Here is a 16,919-nt window from a genome sequence, read left to right on the forward strand (position 1 = left end):
TGGCTAATACTCCAGCTATATGCTGTCTACAGTAATTACAATTAGGCCATAACATAGGCCTTCTCTTTTTATTTTTTGAAAACAATGAGTAAAGGAAAATTAGCCCGAATTTATAGCTGTCAGAGAGAACCCATTTCTGTTTTAAGACTGTAAAACTAAAACAATTAATTATATCACATTTTAGATTAGTCTTGGTATCACTTTTTTGCATTCACCATGAGCTTCTCCATGCGCAGCGGTGTGCATGTAATTTGGATAGGCCTACTGGTTTGTTGCCTGGTTGACATAGGGGCTAGCATGGAGTTCACTGGTGCTGAAGGCCAGTGGGCGAGGTTTCCCATGTGGAATGCTTGCTGTGAAAGCGAAATGAGTTTCAACATGAAAACAAAAAGCTCACATGGACTTTTAGTATACTTTGACGACGAGGGATTCTGTGACTTCTTGGAACTTCTGCTCCATAATGGTAGACTCAGCCTACGCTTCTCAATCTTCTGTGCCGAGCCCGCCACTGTACTGTCCGATACTGCGGTCAATGACAGCCGCTGGCATGCGGTTACGGTGCGCAGGAATTTCAAAAACACCACTTTAATCGTGGATGAAGAAATCAAGTGGGTGGAAGTGAAGTCTAAAAGAAGGGACATGACTGTTTTCAGTCATTTATTCTTAGGGGGGATACCTCCCGAACTGCGATCAGTAGCCCTGCGGCTCACGTCTGCATCCATCAAAGACCAGGTTCCATACAAAGGATGGATAACCAATTTGAAGGTGAATGGATCAGAGCCGATGATAATCGGTAGCGAGGGCATCAACAGTGACATTTGTGAAGCGGACCATATTTGCCTGAATGGAGGAGTGTGCAGCATCGTCAACGACGAACCCATCTGTGACTGCTCTGAAACAGGATTCCAGGGGAAAGACTGCAGTGAAGGTAAGAGCCATTGTTATATTGTTGAAATGTCTTTTGTTTTCCCTCAACATAGCCTTTTCCTTGATTTTTTTAATTTTATTTTAATACATTTGCACTAGTACCTTTGACAGAAGTGCATGCTACATCATGTTTGTTTCAGGCCTCCTCGGTGGCCATTGGTCATGTTACATCACATGTTTAGATTAGCACTAAAGACCATTGTTAAGAGCAATAAGTAATTTTGTTGCTACAGCTTCTTCAGAGTGTTCATAATTTCTATGATGATAATATCGAATCAATTACCAAAGATAAATTTCCTTAAAATGTAATAACAAATTTCTCATATAGATCTGGTATATGGAAATGAATGCAGCATATTTGGTGGTCTCATTCAAAAGTGACAAAATACGACAGGCGTATTCAACGTAAATAAGGAGTTGTTTTGTCTACTAAATATGAAGGTATAGTGGATATAATCCCTCCATTTCACACAAAAAAGTGAGCATTTGTCATTCATAAATCCAAAGAAAAGTTGATGCAGTGAAATGATTGAAGTCATATATCTGGGAATGTTTTGAAATGAGTGGGAATGATATTGTGGTGAACTTGTCTATGGAGAGTTCAGTGTTTTTTGGATGTCCTGGTTGGTATCCAGGTATCTTCCCTCTTTGGCGTCCAATTACAGTTTTGAAATTTGTTCCATCTCTTCTCTTTTTCATTTTGGGCAATCCTCTTTGTTGATGGTTTCCTTGTCGATTGTGTCCTGAGCTTATGACGTGCCATGTTGCTAAGGAAACTACGTACCCACATAGTAAATGTTGGCCTAGTAATGCAGACTGGGGACTGTACATGGAGTTTTATGAGGAAAATGAAAGCACAGTTTGGTGTTGCTGTGAAGGGTATTTTGAGCTTTCAATATGGCATTGGATCTTCATCAGCATAAATAAGAGAGGATGTGCAGGTGGAATTGGGTGCGTTATAGAAAACTCGAGTCCCACACTGTGACACAGATTGTAAAATGACACATAAGCATTTTGTAGACGTAGCAGTAGCAGTAGATATCTCGAGACTGACAGTATCGTCTGATTTCATGATTCACAGAATAATTTGCTGTTCACTTTTGGTTATTGAGACACAGTACTGTATTTGGGCTTTGCATAATCGAAAGAGAAATCCATATAGCTGACAATAGTATGGCTGCTTTTTGTACTGAATGAGTAATTATGAATGAAACACCACACTTAATTTAAGAGATACTTCACTGTTATTAAGCTATGCTTTAAAGTTTCACATTAAAATGTAAATGTCTTAGTTAATGGAACAACCAGAGCTCTCAGAATATTCTTGTCATACCTCATTACAGATTGAAAGATTTGGCTTGGATGATGCCAATGAACTATAATAACAGTATCCTAGCAGTTTCCTTCATCTTGTACAAGATATGAATATGAAGGACCATCATTGCTATTGTTACCGTAGCATACTTTTAAAGCTAGGAAAGGGAACAGAAACACATTAGAATTTAATGTATAGTGACAAAGATGCAGGAGTAAAACATTTGTTAAATGACTCCATGTCTTTTAACGCATCTTTATCCTTTAATCCCATCTTTAGCTGTCCTTCTTTTGGTTATTAATTATTGATCCAAGGGCCTTGAGCTGAGGGAGAAGCAGGAGAGAGAGAGCCTTTGTTTCCTCCATCTTCTATGGAGTAATGATGGTTTTCACCCTCATGGGCAAAGGCATTAGTCAGAGGCCACCAACTGGATTGGCCTGATTTGTACACTATATGGAAGAAAATGGGTGGTATGTGGATTTAATGTTTCCATTTTTATTGTATAAACGCTTAGTCATTCTCCCGACAGCCAGTCGTGGTAATGATATTCTTTAGCGAGACAGGGGTTGGGCTCTCAGTGGGAGAGACAGCCCACACTGCAGAGAATAACAGTACTACACTTAAGATATTTTTGTGCTGCTGGGAATGCTGAAAACAAGGGGTTTATTAGGACATTCATTATTATTAAGAACTACTATTTATGCTTTCACTCGGCATATCAGCTGCCTCTCATTCGTACATTTTACTCGCCTCATGTGTAAAATGTGTGGTTAGGAAGGCTGCTAGAAAACTGGAGTGTTTGGCTGAACAGTGAATCGGTTTACCAGCGATTATTTATACAGGCAGCGGTTTGATAATTCCCCTCTTATCTGCTTTGTTTAAACATCATGATGGTTTTGCAGATGGAAAGGGATTAGAAAAGGAATATGCACATTTTAGGGCTACATAAGCTTTGTTGTTTGTGCTTATTTAAGAATTGGAGCAATTGTGCGCTTGTGCAATGAGACCAGACCAATTGGAGGGTTATTTCACTCTGCATATAAAGCTTTGGTGGTATCTCTGGCTAAGACGTTTGGCATTTCTCAAATTGAGAGATGTTAAGTGCACAAGTGTCGAATGGATTCCTAGATTTCATCATAGTAGTCAGAATTATTTATTTGGCTAATTTTTTTTTTCCATCTCAAAATCAACTGAGCATTTGAGGGTTAAAAGCCTTGCTCTTGGATGCAACTGTGGGCTGCGTGGTGGTGCTGGAATTTGAACTCACAATCTTTCAGTCATCCAAAGTCTTAACTATGAGTCTGCTCAGTGATCAGTGGAATAAACATTACTGAATAAACATTTAACTTCTCAAGACAAATTCCCCTGCACTTGAGTGAAACTACAACCCCGATTCCAAAAAAGTTGGGACAAAGTACAAATTGTAAATAAAAACGGAATGCAATGATGTGGAAGTTTCAAAATTCCATATTTTATTCAGAATAGAACATAGATGACGTATCAAATGTTTAAACTGAGAAAATGTATCATTTAAAGAGAAAAATTAGATGATTTTAAATTTCATGACAACACATCTCAAAAAAGTTGGGACAAGGCCATGTTTATCACTGTGAGACATCCCCTTTTCTCTTTACAACAGTCTGTAAACGTCTGGGGACGGAGGAGACAAGTTGCTCAAGTTTAGGGATAGGAATGTTAACCCATTCTTGTCTAATGTAGGATTCTAGTTGCTCAACTGTCTTAGGTCTTTTTTGTCGTATCTTTCGTTTTATGATGCACCAAATGTTTTCTATGAGTGAAACATCTGGACTGCAGGCTGGCCAGTTCAGTACCCAGACCCTTCTTCTACGCAGCCATGATGCTGTAATTGATGCAGTATGTGGTTTGGCATTGTCATGTTGGAAAATGCAAGGTCTTCCCTGAAAGAGACGTCGTCTGGATGGGAGCATATGTTGCTCTAGAACCTGGATATACTTTTCAGTATTGATGGTGTCTTTTCAGATGTGTAAGCTGCCCATGCCACACGCACTAATGCAACCCCATACCATCAGAGATGCAGGCTTCTGAACTGAACGCTGATAACAACTTGGGTCGTCCTTCTCCTCTTTAGTCCGAATGACACGGCGTCCCTGATTTCCATAAAGAACTTCAAATTTTGATTCGTCTGACCACAGAACAGTTTTCCACTTTGCCACAGTCCATTTTAAATGAGCCTTGGCCCAGAGAAGACGTCTGCGCTTCTGGATCATGTTTAGATACGGCTTCTTCTTTGAACTATAGAGTTTTAGCTGGCAACGGCGGATGGCACGGTGAATTGTGTTCACAGATAATGTTCTCTGGAAATATTCCTGAGCCCATTTTGTGATTTCCAATACAGAAGCATGCCTGTATGTGATGCAGTGCCGTCTAAGGGCCCGAAGATCACGTGCACCCAGTATGGTTTTCCGGCCTTGACCCTTACGCACAGAGATTCTTCCAGATTCTCTGAATCTTTTGATGATATTATGCACTGTAGATGATGATATGTTCAAACTCTTTGCAATTTTACACTGTTGAACTCCTTTCTGATATTGCTCCACTATTTGTTGGCGCAGAATTAGGGGGATTGGTGATCCTCTTCCCATCTTTACTTCTGAGAGCTGCTGCCACTCCAAGATGCTCTTTTTATACCCAGTCATGTTAATGACCTATTGCCAATTGACCTAATGAGTTGCAATTTGGTCCTCCAGCTGTTCCTTTTTTGTACCTTTAACTTTTCCAGCCTCTTATTGCCCCTGTCCCAACTTTTTTGAGATGTGTTGCTGTCATGAAATTTCAAATGAGCCAATATTTGGCATGAAATTTCAAAATGTCTCACTTTTGACATTTGATATGTTGTCTATGTTCTATTGTGAATACAATATCAGTTTTTGAGATTTGTAAATTATTGCATTCCGTTTTTATTTACAATTTGTACTTTGTCCCAACTTTTTTGGAATCGGGGTTGTATATATTAACATCTTGCTCATTTACAGTTGTGTTCGATAGTTTAATTAGTGGTTAATTATATATTACTACTGCAATATACTCAATCAAAAGCTCTGTGAGGTTAACCTTTATCCACTGCCTACTATGATTTACAATAGACCTTTATGATATTTATTGCAAACTTTCAGAATTCAAGACCTCTTAATATCTTCCTTCAGTCACCTGTGGCGTTAAGTTCGACAGACAGATATATGACAAATATATCTGGTGATACCCTTGGTGATACTGAATGATGGTATTAGAGAACACACTGTATCCATCTTAATATGAAGGATATGTTGGCTCAGACTTGTTGATGGATAAAAATGGCTACTAGTCAAGCCTAGGAAAGTCAAGTCTAGGAAAGGCTTTACTTTGGAGTATTTTTGATGAGTAGCTGTGATGAATGTCCATAGTTATATAGTTGTACTCCAGTTTCTGTTACTTTGATGTGTGAAGAAGACACTCTTGAAGTTCTCTATAATGTGGTCGCAATCTGGTTAATTATAACAGATCTGACAGTATTATAATAAGACTAGTGGGTGCAGTATATTTATAGTACAGAGGCGGCGGCAGGAAGTTTTGGATGGGGGGACGACGTGTCGTGCACTGAAGGCACGCCAAATCTAGCGGAGTCCAGGGGCATGCCGCCCCGGGAAATTTTGGAATTTTTAACCCTATAAAACGCTATTTCCCGCATTTTGAGAGGCAAATTTTGGTGGAGTAAAGCTAAGTTTAATGTCGCTATTAGAATACATTTCGTCCAGAACTAATGATACTATAATGTAATTACGACTACTTAGTATCGTTGAAAGGATAACACCGTCTTACCATGGGTTTGGTATTTTCTACTGTGTTTACATGTGAGTAAATACAAATACAATGTTCAAATGTACCTTGCTTAATTGAAGGAGCCAAAGTAGCGCATTCTCTCGTCATTGAAAGACGAGAAGGCAGCAGCAATAGGGGTCAAGTCCATGGTGTCCACGATATCTTTATGTACATGTAGCAGTGTACAGTTGTTAAGTCGTTGTTCGGTCATCGAAGACCGAAGGTATGTCAACACCCTTTTCAAGGTGGAGAAAGCTCCGGGGCGCTGGGATGAAGGAACGCAGCGGGATTTAATAAGGGAAAACAACGGGGCGCAGCGGGCTGTTTATTCACACTACTCTCTCCTTTTCTTCCTTGTAAATAATCAAAGGACTCCCATCGTAACTTGGGAGGGGCACAGCCCCCCCAACATAATTTTTTTTTTTGGGGGGGGTCGCCCACCCGCCCGCCGCCACTGTAGTAATAATGACTTCTCAGTATGGCTGCATTAGCTTGATGATTATTCATTTCCATTTACTCATTTGGCAGAGGCTTTTGGTCAAAGTGACTTACAGTGTAGAAGATGAGGGTTAAGAGTTTAGTTCAAGAACCCAACCGTGGCAGCTTGGCAATACCATGATTAGGACTTACAACCTTCTGATCAGTAGCCAAGAGCCTTATCCACTGAGCCAACAACAGATAAAGTGGAGTAATAGTTATTTTAGTAACAGAATGCCTTGTGCTTAGGGGCTACATACAGTGGGTATGTGTGTTTGAGAATAACAGAGTCTGACAGTCTGAAAAACACACATAACCAAAAAGCTGTAGTTGCTTTCACAGGGCACTGTACTGTACGTCCATGCACCTCACAGCGTTTGCACCGTGCCTGTCTGTGTTTCAAGCACACACTGGAGCCACTGTATATGTTTGTGCTCTCTGTGTGTAAATCTTGTCCTTCACCCTAAAATCACAGCAGTTTTGTTGGACAGCACTCAAAACAAGCTGTCAGTTTGATGACAGCCCCTGTTTGGACTCTGCAGTAGTAGAGTGAAGCTGCATAATCGCAGTATTGTAGTCAAGCCAGCGTAGACCTTCCAGAAAGGCTCATAGAGGAACCTCCCGAGGTTGTCTTTCATATAGCTGAAAGTGAAAATAGGATTAAAAAATGTACTATGCATTATAGGCACATACTGTAAAAGAGATAATGGCCCCACTTAGGTGGTACGGGTTGAGGCAGAGGCAGAGGATATGAACAAGGATATAAAATCAATACTGCACACTGGAAGGGATGTCTAACTGATAGTTGTCAGTGACCAGCCCTCATATTTAGTAGCGTTTTTTTTTCCCCATAAAAGTTGAATGCATCATTCACTGTAAAATGATTATTCAATTGCCAGTGTACAAATATATTCCCATTATTCAAAAAAAAAAAAATCTGTCAAGAGAGGACACAGTAGGAGTAGGTCTGCAAAAACATATGTCATCCTGCATTGCAGTACCTAAACAGCTTAATATTTCTTTGTCATTATTTATGCCATGGCACCTTTTATGTTCTTGATTATTCATTCACTCATCAGCATTTTTGTTCAAGTAGCAGTTGTGGTGCATGCAATTTGTATTTGGTCAAGCGGAGCAGACTGTGGCGGTAAGTCTTGGGTCATTGTTCCACTTGAGATGCAAAACAAAAGAGGTAGGCCTGGATGCTTTCAAAACACTATGAGATAGACGTGGCATTTTAGGGAGACTTGGCTCACAGGGGCTGCCCAGAAACAGGCTCGCCCAAGGAAAGAGTGGTTTGTGTTGAATGAAAGCATGACTGTCTCTATTCTCAAGGTAATGTACTTTTCTTTAGAGAAGGAAAATGGTCAAATATAGTCAGAAAACATAGTCATAGTCACAATTCTTAGGATGACTATATGGAGTAATCCATCACAGTACAGGTATTGTACATTTTATTCTTACTGATGTGACTGACCGGTTTTGTTTTCTCTCAGTGGGTATATGCTGCATCACCTGATTTATTTATTTATTTATTTTTAAATTTTTTATTTTACAGCTGCATGGCTTAATGACGAAGCAGATCAATCTCTAGAAATCATTTACACATGGACTGCCTTTAAGATGACAGATTTGCTTTCAAAACCTGTTTTAACTGATCTTGAATAAACATGAGTTACTTCATATAACCTGATTTCAATTACGTATGCGTTATAGGTGCACTTACAGTGAGGGGGCACAACTTTTTGAATTAATTCAGAAATGTTAGCAGTTAAGCATCACACATTGATCACTCATTTTGCGTTCAGGTATTTAACCTCTTGCATGTTTGTGCATGAAATATTACAAGTTTAATCCATGTTTAATTGGCATTAGAAACCTCATTCACGAAGAGCTTTTTGTAGAACTATTTCAACCAGGAAGACTTATTGAAAATTAGACGTGCATTTGTTTTGAATTAGATTGAATTTATATTAAAATGTGGAGCTTCTTTGGTTCGAAAGCAGCGCATATTCTCTTATTATGCACCCATGGTGCAAAGACAACAGAACATGTTCTCTACCATTGCTGAGGGGTAAAAGTATGGGAATAGCATAATGGAAATAACAGGAAGAAGTAAGAATATTAAATTAAAACATACAGACTCTAATTGGGCAAGCAATAAAAACAAAAGTCTCCCTGGTTGAATGTTCATCAAGTTCAATACACTAATGACAGTTAATAGTCTGGACCTTATTCAAAGCTAGAAACGGATATTGGAGGCTTCAAGGAAATGAGATCCTGTGGTTTATCCTCCATGGCAGCATTTGTTTTGGCTTAGGCATTTGCACAGGATGATAAGACGCATGTAGCTTTGGTAGTCCTCAAGGTTGGGCCACCTTCTAGCCTGCATGCCTCTTAATCAATGTCTTCCTCTTTCTCTCCACGCCTCGGCCGGTCCTCCAGAAGAGGTCTACGTTGGAGGTGGGTACACCTACATACATACTTCTGTTCTCTTTTCATTCTCAAGTCCCCTTTGCCATATACTTCTCTCTATTTCCATATCTCAAAATATGCTAAATGTAATTTTTTTTTATCAATATGGGGGCTCAAGGACGGTAAGTGAATCCAAAGTTTGCCTTTTGGGGACCGGAACCGTCTCTGAGGTTACATAGAAGGTAAAAGGTATAAATGTTTCTTTCCATCCTTAGCTTTATGTCCATTGCTTAATGTTGGTGTTGGTCAGAATGCCCATGGATTGGTCTCCGTCCTGTGTCTTTGACCATTCGGGTGGAAAAAAAAAATTGAGAGAAAATCAGTTCCTGTTTAGTATGTCCAAATTTCACCAACCAATTCAGCCTCCTGTCTCTGTATTCAGAGGCTCTGTTTTTGTCTCTTCCGGGAGCTCTGAAACAGACGTACCCTCCCTAATACATGCATTTAAAAATTCAAAAGGTAATTCAGAAATCCAAAGGTAGCAAAATGCTGTCAATTTTCCTAAAACTGTATCGTGTGCTTCAGGGACAGTGGGTAAGTACTGGGGACAAATCATATTTTATATTCCTGGCTGGTGGCTCAAACACTCTGTAATTCATTCCTTTGAAGGTATTGAATCTTTTATGTATGCAAGAAAGGGCACAATTTACAGGTGATATTTTGTGAAAGATGAAATTCAAACTGCTGGTTTTCATTTCAGACATAGATCTTTATTGACGAGTAGATTCATGTTTTTATTTTGCTGCGCTAAAATATCGTTTGAGTTTATTTTATTACTGTGTATAACACGTAAGGAATGTTTAGGTCCTATTTAAGTATGCATGAATATCTTCAGGTGTCTAGTCATGATAGCGTTGCGATTTGTCAAAATTATATAATCAAATTTCAGGGAAGGGTTGACTAGCTGGAGGAAATGTTTGATCTATGACAACAATAAAATGATTCTTTTATAGATTTGTCCCTTTCAAATGTGACAGATAAAGCATCACAACCGTTGGGTTGAAGAAATGCTTTTTCTTTTTTTAACCTTCCCAACACACCCACTCTCCTCCTCACCTCCTTCCCCTCTCTCTCCCTGAAATTATAACACACCCCGGGCCTTGCAGCACAGGCATCCTGTTTTCACGAGATGCCTGCATGTCAATGTGACAGAAAGCTTCCACATAATCCCGTTCTCTGTGCTGACTGTGCTCTTGTCTTCCCTTAAGGTCTTGCGCACCTGATGATGGGCGACCAAGGTACGAGTTTTATTCCTTTATTCCCCCTTTTTGCTGCCATTACCCACCCTTTCCTCCATCCTTCCTTCCTCTCTCTCGCTCTCTCTCTCTCTCTCTCTCTCTCTCTCTGCCGATTCCTCCTCACATCATATCACTGCTGGTAGGGATTTACTGGGCCTGCTTTCTTTCCGGCTTGGCACTGACTCAATGGATGGTTTGGTCTTTTCAATTTATTTATTAATTTATCTCTTTTAAATCCTTTACTGTGGTATTTCTTTCAGTTTGTTAGATTTATTTTTTTTTCTGTTTCAGTCATCTGCAACTAATTGCTATTCCATTGTTGCTTGCCAACCTCATTTTCAAAAAGAGAGAAAAGTAATGCTTTGAACGTGTTGGTTGGGATGGAGATTGAAGAACATCTCTCGAGGGTTTGTTTGTTCTTTATAAATGTGCTAGCATGTATTGTCAAGATGCGAAACAGGAAAGCATTAGCTCTCTGTTCAATAATCATGCTTTCCCTCCATCTCGTGCGCCATCATGTCTCGGCATGTTCCTCATCCGGAAGCTTCCGTCTCTTCTGCCTGCCTCCTCTCCTGTGCCTTTAATGCATGGAGCTAGGTCAAATGTTAACTTTTCATATCCTTTCTCTGAATCTTGCATAAGTTCATGAGTCTTACACTTGCTTCTTTCCTCTCCTTTGTATCGCCCCTGTATCTCTCTGGAATTTCTCTTCACGGAACCATTATGTCAATATCCTAGGTAAAAGTAAAGGTACATAATGTTTTTTTTTTCCCCATAATATATTGCATACTATGATGTAGCTCTTGCTCTCAGCTGTTCATGTTGTATATTCCTGTATCTGTGGCTTTATACATGCATCTACACTTTGTGGGTGTTTTTTTTTTCTTCCTTTTTTTCCTGGGGATTCAGAGTTGTTCTGATTTGTTGTGTGATGTGTGATGCCGTGACCATATGCCCAGTGGGCTGGAAGGTAGGTGTGCACTGCTGTGGAAATGTTTATGCCTGGATGCATGGGACAAATGCACTCAGCTTCAGTTTAGGGTGAGATCTGTCTTGTTGAATAAAAAAAATATATATATATATTATAATAAACACAATCAGTGAGATGAAACATCCAACACACCAAATGGCAACTTTTACCAGTACAGCTATTGTATAAAAACAGTTTATATTTATATTTTCTCGTCAATATTCAAATGAGATTCAGAGTTATCATTACTGATTTACTGGATGTCACCGAATAATAACGATGGCGATAATGTATAGTAATATTAATATACTTTATGCAAATTAATGCATGAACTATTTTACAGCTTACATGCTTAATTTGATTTTTTTCTATATATAATCTTATAAGAAGAAGAAGATTAATACTGATGTACAATTTAGTATACATAAACCTTATAAATGAAAACTTTGCTAAGGAGAACACATACAGCATGACTGTTTGTTTTCACGTCTTACGAACAGGTAAGGGTTTGACACCACCAAATTATTCTCATAGTAATTTGCGTAAATTTTATTGAACTTTCGCCACCTTTTTGCCATCCCAAATGGATTTACATGACGTTCATTTAGTGGTGCTATTTTTATCATGTGATAATGAACTGCCATTTTGAAGAGCGTGTTCCTGCTGAGGTAAGTCACCACATTACTGACCCTGCTGTTCACTCTTCTTTCACTGTGGGTGCCCTCGTCAGAGCCACTGCATGCTAGACCTCACTGCCTTTTACTCAGCTCTAAGGCACAACACATACTATTACACATGGCTAAATCTCAACTATGTCATTTATATGGATGTGAGAGAGTAAAATGCCGTGCCTGGTGGAGCAGGTAGGTGCACTTTATGTCGTTTATTTGAGCTTCGCTGCTCTTGCTTTTGACTGGCTAATACAGAGTTCATGGTCTTTTAGACTTTATGTACAAACCACCAGTCTGTCTTCAGTGTGCTACTGCCCATGGGTGATGTAGGGCCAAGAAAGAAAAGAAAAAAAAAATAAAGCTTCCCTTTAAGCATCTGAATACATTTGTGGTGACGTTTGACGTTTTGCTAATTCTGTTTTCCTAGAAGGTTTTTCTAGGAGACTGGTCCTCATCTGTGTGTAAAATGGGATGAAATGGCGCTTGCGAGTCGACTCTGCTTGCTAGACATGAAGACATTCTGCTTTGAATTGAATTGAATTTCATTTATTTAATTGTATTTTACGTACTTAAATTTTATCTTATTCATTTTATATCCATTTTTTAAATTTTATTTACTTAAGATATGGCGTTTCAGCTGTTCATTTTTGCGGTCGCATTTCTCTAATTCCATATGTTTTATTATGTGTCCCAGCGGAAATCCGAGAATGACACTCCAGCAAATATACCAATAATTTATTACTAGTTTAAATACATTTAACTACAGCATAATACAATAAATCCTCAATCTTAGTCTTGACCTTCCGCTAAAGTGAACCCTAAATCCTTAGGAAATGATCCAAATGGCCAGAATTCTATAAAATATGTTCATATCTATTGTTAGCTCTCCATTACATTTCAGGCATTTAGCAGCTCTTATACAGAGCAACATACAACATGCCCAGAGCAGGGAGCAGGTAGAGGTTAGGCACCTTGCTCAAGGGCACTTCAGCCATTCCTGCTGATCCAGGGAATCGAGCCAGCAACCTTTTGGTTCCAAAGCTGCTTCTCTAACCATTAGGCCTTGGCGTCCCCTTGAAATAACACCGCATTTAGAAAAGTACATCTACAGTACTAGTACAGTGGGATTATATTTAGATGTGAAAGAAAACTTTTTTTTTCCCCCGATAGGATAAATTCTTCTGATTTAGTATCAGAGCATGTCATCTTAGCATTCATAATGAAAGTTTTGCCTGGCTTAGATTTGATTTCACACAGAAAAGTATAACTGGATTTGCACAAATGTTCAGATATTGAGTGTCCATTTTAATTTTACACAAACACAAACCTGAATCTCTGTTTTACAGCATGCTGAGTTAGTGCTAATACGTACAAGGGAGGTCATTTTTGCAGTCTATGATGTAGTTATGATTTACTGCTGTTGTACTTCAGAGCCAGATCTGGGTAACTCAGAGGAATGCTGTAAACAGGCGTAAGAGGGTCATTTTTTAGTGTCCTTGCTTCGAGTCAGAGAAATGATCTCCCAGTTTGTGTTAGCAGGTCACCTTCAATTATCAGCTAAAGTGTCTGCCCTCTGCCCCTGAATTCATAAACCTTCAGATTTATGCATCATTAGGTGAATAAACTCCAAATTTCCATTAAAATATGCAGCAAGTACCATAGGTGATGCATGTGTCTGACAGATTGGGCTTGTCTGCTCACTGCAGCTTGTATTTCCATCGTTCTTATATTAAATTGCTCAGGGGTAGATGAAAGATGTGTCGTAACTTGGGTGGCATGTAGAGGGTTGGCGCCTCTAATTGCTGCCATTGCAGATGAAGTGGCTCTGAAGCTGTAACTCTGCTCAAGGCGCTGTATGGTTCACAGATCCGAGTGCACTGTCTTCACAGTGGAATTCTTTAAGAGTAATTGACATAGCAGAGGAAGAATTGGCAACATATTTGGTATTTATAGCAAATCCTCAGGATTGTGCCCTTTGTGCCTGTCGAAATGACAAGTAAAAGAATTAAAAAGGTTTAGTTTCGCAAAAGTTCTCACTTGTATTCCTGCCGTAGTTTTATAGATATCATTCTTTCTTTCTTTCTTTCTTTCTTTCTTTCTTTCTTTCTTTCTTTCTTTCTTTCCCATCTAATGATGATAAATTTGTGCATTGTGAACCTATTTTCGAGAGAAGTAGCTTTCCAGATGTGGTCCTGCCCCAGATGACCCTGATTACAAAAGGGAGGAAAAGAAACCTGGTGTGACGTGTTGATCAATACGTATTTAAAATCCCATTACATCCGCCGTTGCACCATGGATACCTCATTAATGTAATTACAAAGGCAAAATAGCCTCTTAAATTACTGCAACACCAAGCTGACTTTCCAATGTCTGATCTATTCACATGTGACTGATGTCATATCAAGATGTAGTGAAATGCTTTCTGAAATTCTATAAGAAAATGTGCAGAGCATGTGCAGAGAAATATATATATATATATAATTTCACAAGGTCACACTTTCCAGTTATAAAGCACATTTTTTGCAGGGTATTGCAGGTTACAGCTATTCATCAATCACATGTCCAGTACCTCGTCCTACCTTCATTATTCACTGCTCATTCACAGGAAAGTGCAGAAGCAGGAGTCGAGTCATAGAAGAAAAAGTCGAGCTCTAAAGGTCTGAAGCCAAACGGAAATTGTTTTGCTCGAGTTGGTCCTCTTAACAAGCTTTTTCAACACAATTCAGTGTATTATATTATGAAATTAATTGTCATTATCTGAGTGCAGTGCAGTACAGCCTAATGAAAAGCTTTCTCACTGCTCTCACCAGTGAAACAAACTTTCAAAAACACAGCAGTACAAAGTAAGAGACAGGACAGGGGTGGGTTTCCCCATAATATTGCCCTTTGGAGCTAAAGAGGGAGTTGAGAGACTCTCTTAAGCAACGAATGTTGGCTCTGTACGTGGTTTTCCCGAACTCACTCGTAAGAAGGAGTCTAAAGAGCAACAGGACGAAGAGCTTCTTTGCAGTGCGCATCCCCAATATAGGCATTAGTACTTGCTAAAGGCAATCGTACTGTCGTTGCTGAAGGCATTAGTAGTTGCTCAATACAGTCGATAAGGTCACATGGCATTCGTTTTTAACCAAAATCATAATGAAATATAAAGTGTTTAAAATAAGATAATATATGGTATCATCTGGAAGCATTACATATATAATGTGGTAATTAATTAATGAAACTATTTTCATTTTTGGGCAATATTTTTATTCCAAGTGTGTTTTTAATTAAATGAACAAACATTCGCACGAAAGAATGAGCAAATAATAAGCCAAATAATTAAGTAAATGTTTTCTCCGTGCTCACTCATTTCACTGTTTTCCCCCCAGCCATGCAGTCAGAATTATTTCAGTTGTTATCCACAATGCCAGGTGGGCAGTGAGCTTCCTTATAAATGGGTGCACGCATGCGAGAGAGAGAGAGAGAGAGAGAGAGAGGTTTTGATCTGTATGCAGTGTGTACCTAAGGAGGTTGTACTGACCTCCTTATATATAAATTTACCTCTCTATCTATCTATCTATCTATCTATCTATCTATCTATCTATCTATCTATCTATCTATCTATCTATCTACTGTATTATAGATAGATAAGGAGGTGTGTATATATATATATAATATATATATATATATATATATATATATATATATATATATATATATATATATATACACACACACACACACACACGGGGGGCTGCAAAAGTAGGTATACAGTAATGAAAAACAAAACGTTCATACAAAACATTAGTATTAAATGAAACCTAGCACCACTATTATAATACTGGTAATACTGGAATAATCCTTACTGTATACCTACTTTTGCAGCCCCCTGTATATCTCATCTCGTTATCTCTAGCCGCTTTATCCTGTTCTACAGGGTCGCAGGTAAGCTGGAGTCTATCCCAGCTGACTACGGGCGAAAGGCAGGGTACACCCTGGACAAGTCGCCAGGTCATCACAGGGCTGACACATAGACACAGACAACCATTCACACTCACATTCACACCTACAGTCAATTTAGAGTCACCAGTTAACCTAACCTGCATGTCTTTGGACTGTGGGGGAAACTGGAGCACCCGGAGGAAACCCACGCGGACACGGGGAGAACATGCAAACTCCACACAGAAAGGCGCTCACCGGCCCCGGGGCTCGAACCCGGACCTTCTTGCTGTGAGGCAACAGCACTAACCACTACACCACCGTGTCGCCCCCCGTGTATATATATATATATATATATATATATAAGGAGGTCAATTCAACCAACCTTTGGTATACACTACACAGAGATCAAAACCTCTCTCTTTCTCGTGCACACACACGTGCACACACACACAATGTTAGCGGTGCAGAAGGTGTCTCATTTATGACACTAAATTAGTGAATCACTCACCTAACGGAGTTAACTTTGATTAAAATATGGCGATATCAGTGTGACATTCCGATACCCATACGTAATCCCATAACATATTGAAATATATTCATAATCTTTTGCGTATGTTTATTTAATAATTAACTCAATGTACTTGCAATATGCAAGAAAAATAACTGAACACCGGCTGCATATTCAACACCAGTTTCCCCCGCTGACTGTGAGAGTCCCTCGTAGGTGCATCGCATTCTGTGTATTCGGTGGCGAACGAGTTGCTCTTTGTTTTGAACGAGTGGTCCGGGTCTCTCGTAAATTCCGAACAAACTAAAGGACTACTTGGGCTGCGATGTTGTTCGGGAAAACCATGTTAGCTTGACGATGGAGCTTAAGAGGTAATTTAAGACTCTCTTGGCTTTAAGAAGCTTTCGGGAAACCCACCCCAGTGCAGTTACCTTAGTAAAGGTAGTGCTCAGTCATGTCAAACAATGCAAGACAATACACACTGCCATAGAGGAAGTAAAGCAATACACTTCTTTCGGTTGCTCCCGTTAGGGGTCACCACAGTGGATCTGTTCCGTATATTTGATTTGGCATAGGTTTT

General features: G+C 39.3%; 1 protein-coding gene across 5 annotated transcripts in view; it reads left to right on the plus strand.

The window, feature by feature from the left end:
* Positions 1-216: 216 nt before the first annotated feature.
* The window catches only part of nrxn1a (neurexin 1a), a 435,939-nt gene continuing 419,236 nt past the window's right edge, over positions 217-16,919 (plus strand). For all 5 annotated transcript variants that reach the window (XM_060940196.1, XM_060940197.1, XM_060940198.1 and 2 more), the window contains exons 1-2: positions 217-928; positions 10,240-10,269. In XM_060940196.1, coding sequence (XP_060796179.1) covers positions 217-928; positions 10,240-10,269 — 742 coding nt within the window. The remainder of the gene's footprint in view (positions 929-10,239; positions 10,270-16,919) is intronic.

This window comes from Neoarius graeffei, chromosome 14, assembly GCF_027579695.1.
Source record: "Neoarius graeffei isolate fNeoGra1 chromosome 14, fNeoGra1.pri, whole genome shotgun sequence".
In the NCBI taxonomy this organism is placed as follows: Eukaryota; Metazoa; Chordata; class Actinopteri; order Siluriformes; family Ariidae; genus Neoarius; species Neoarius graeffei.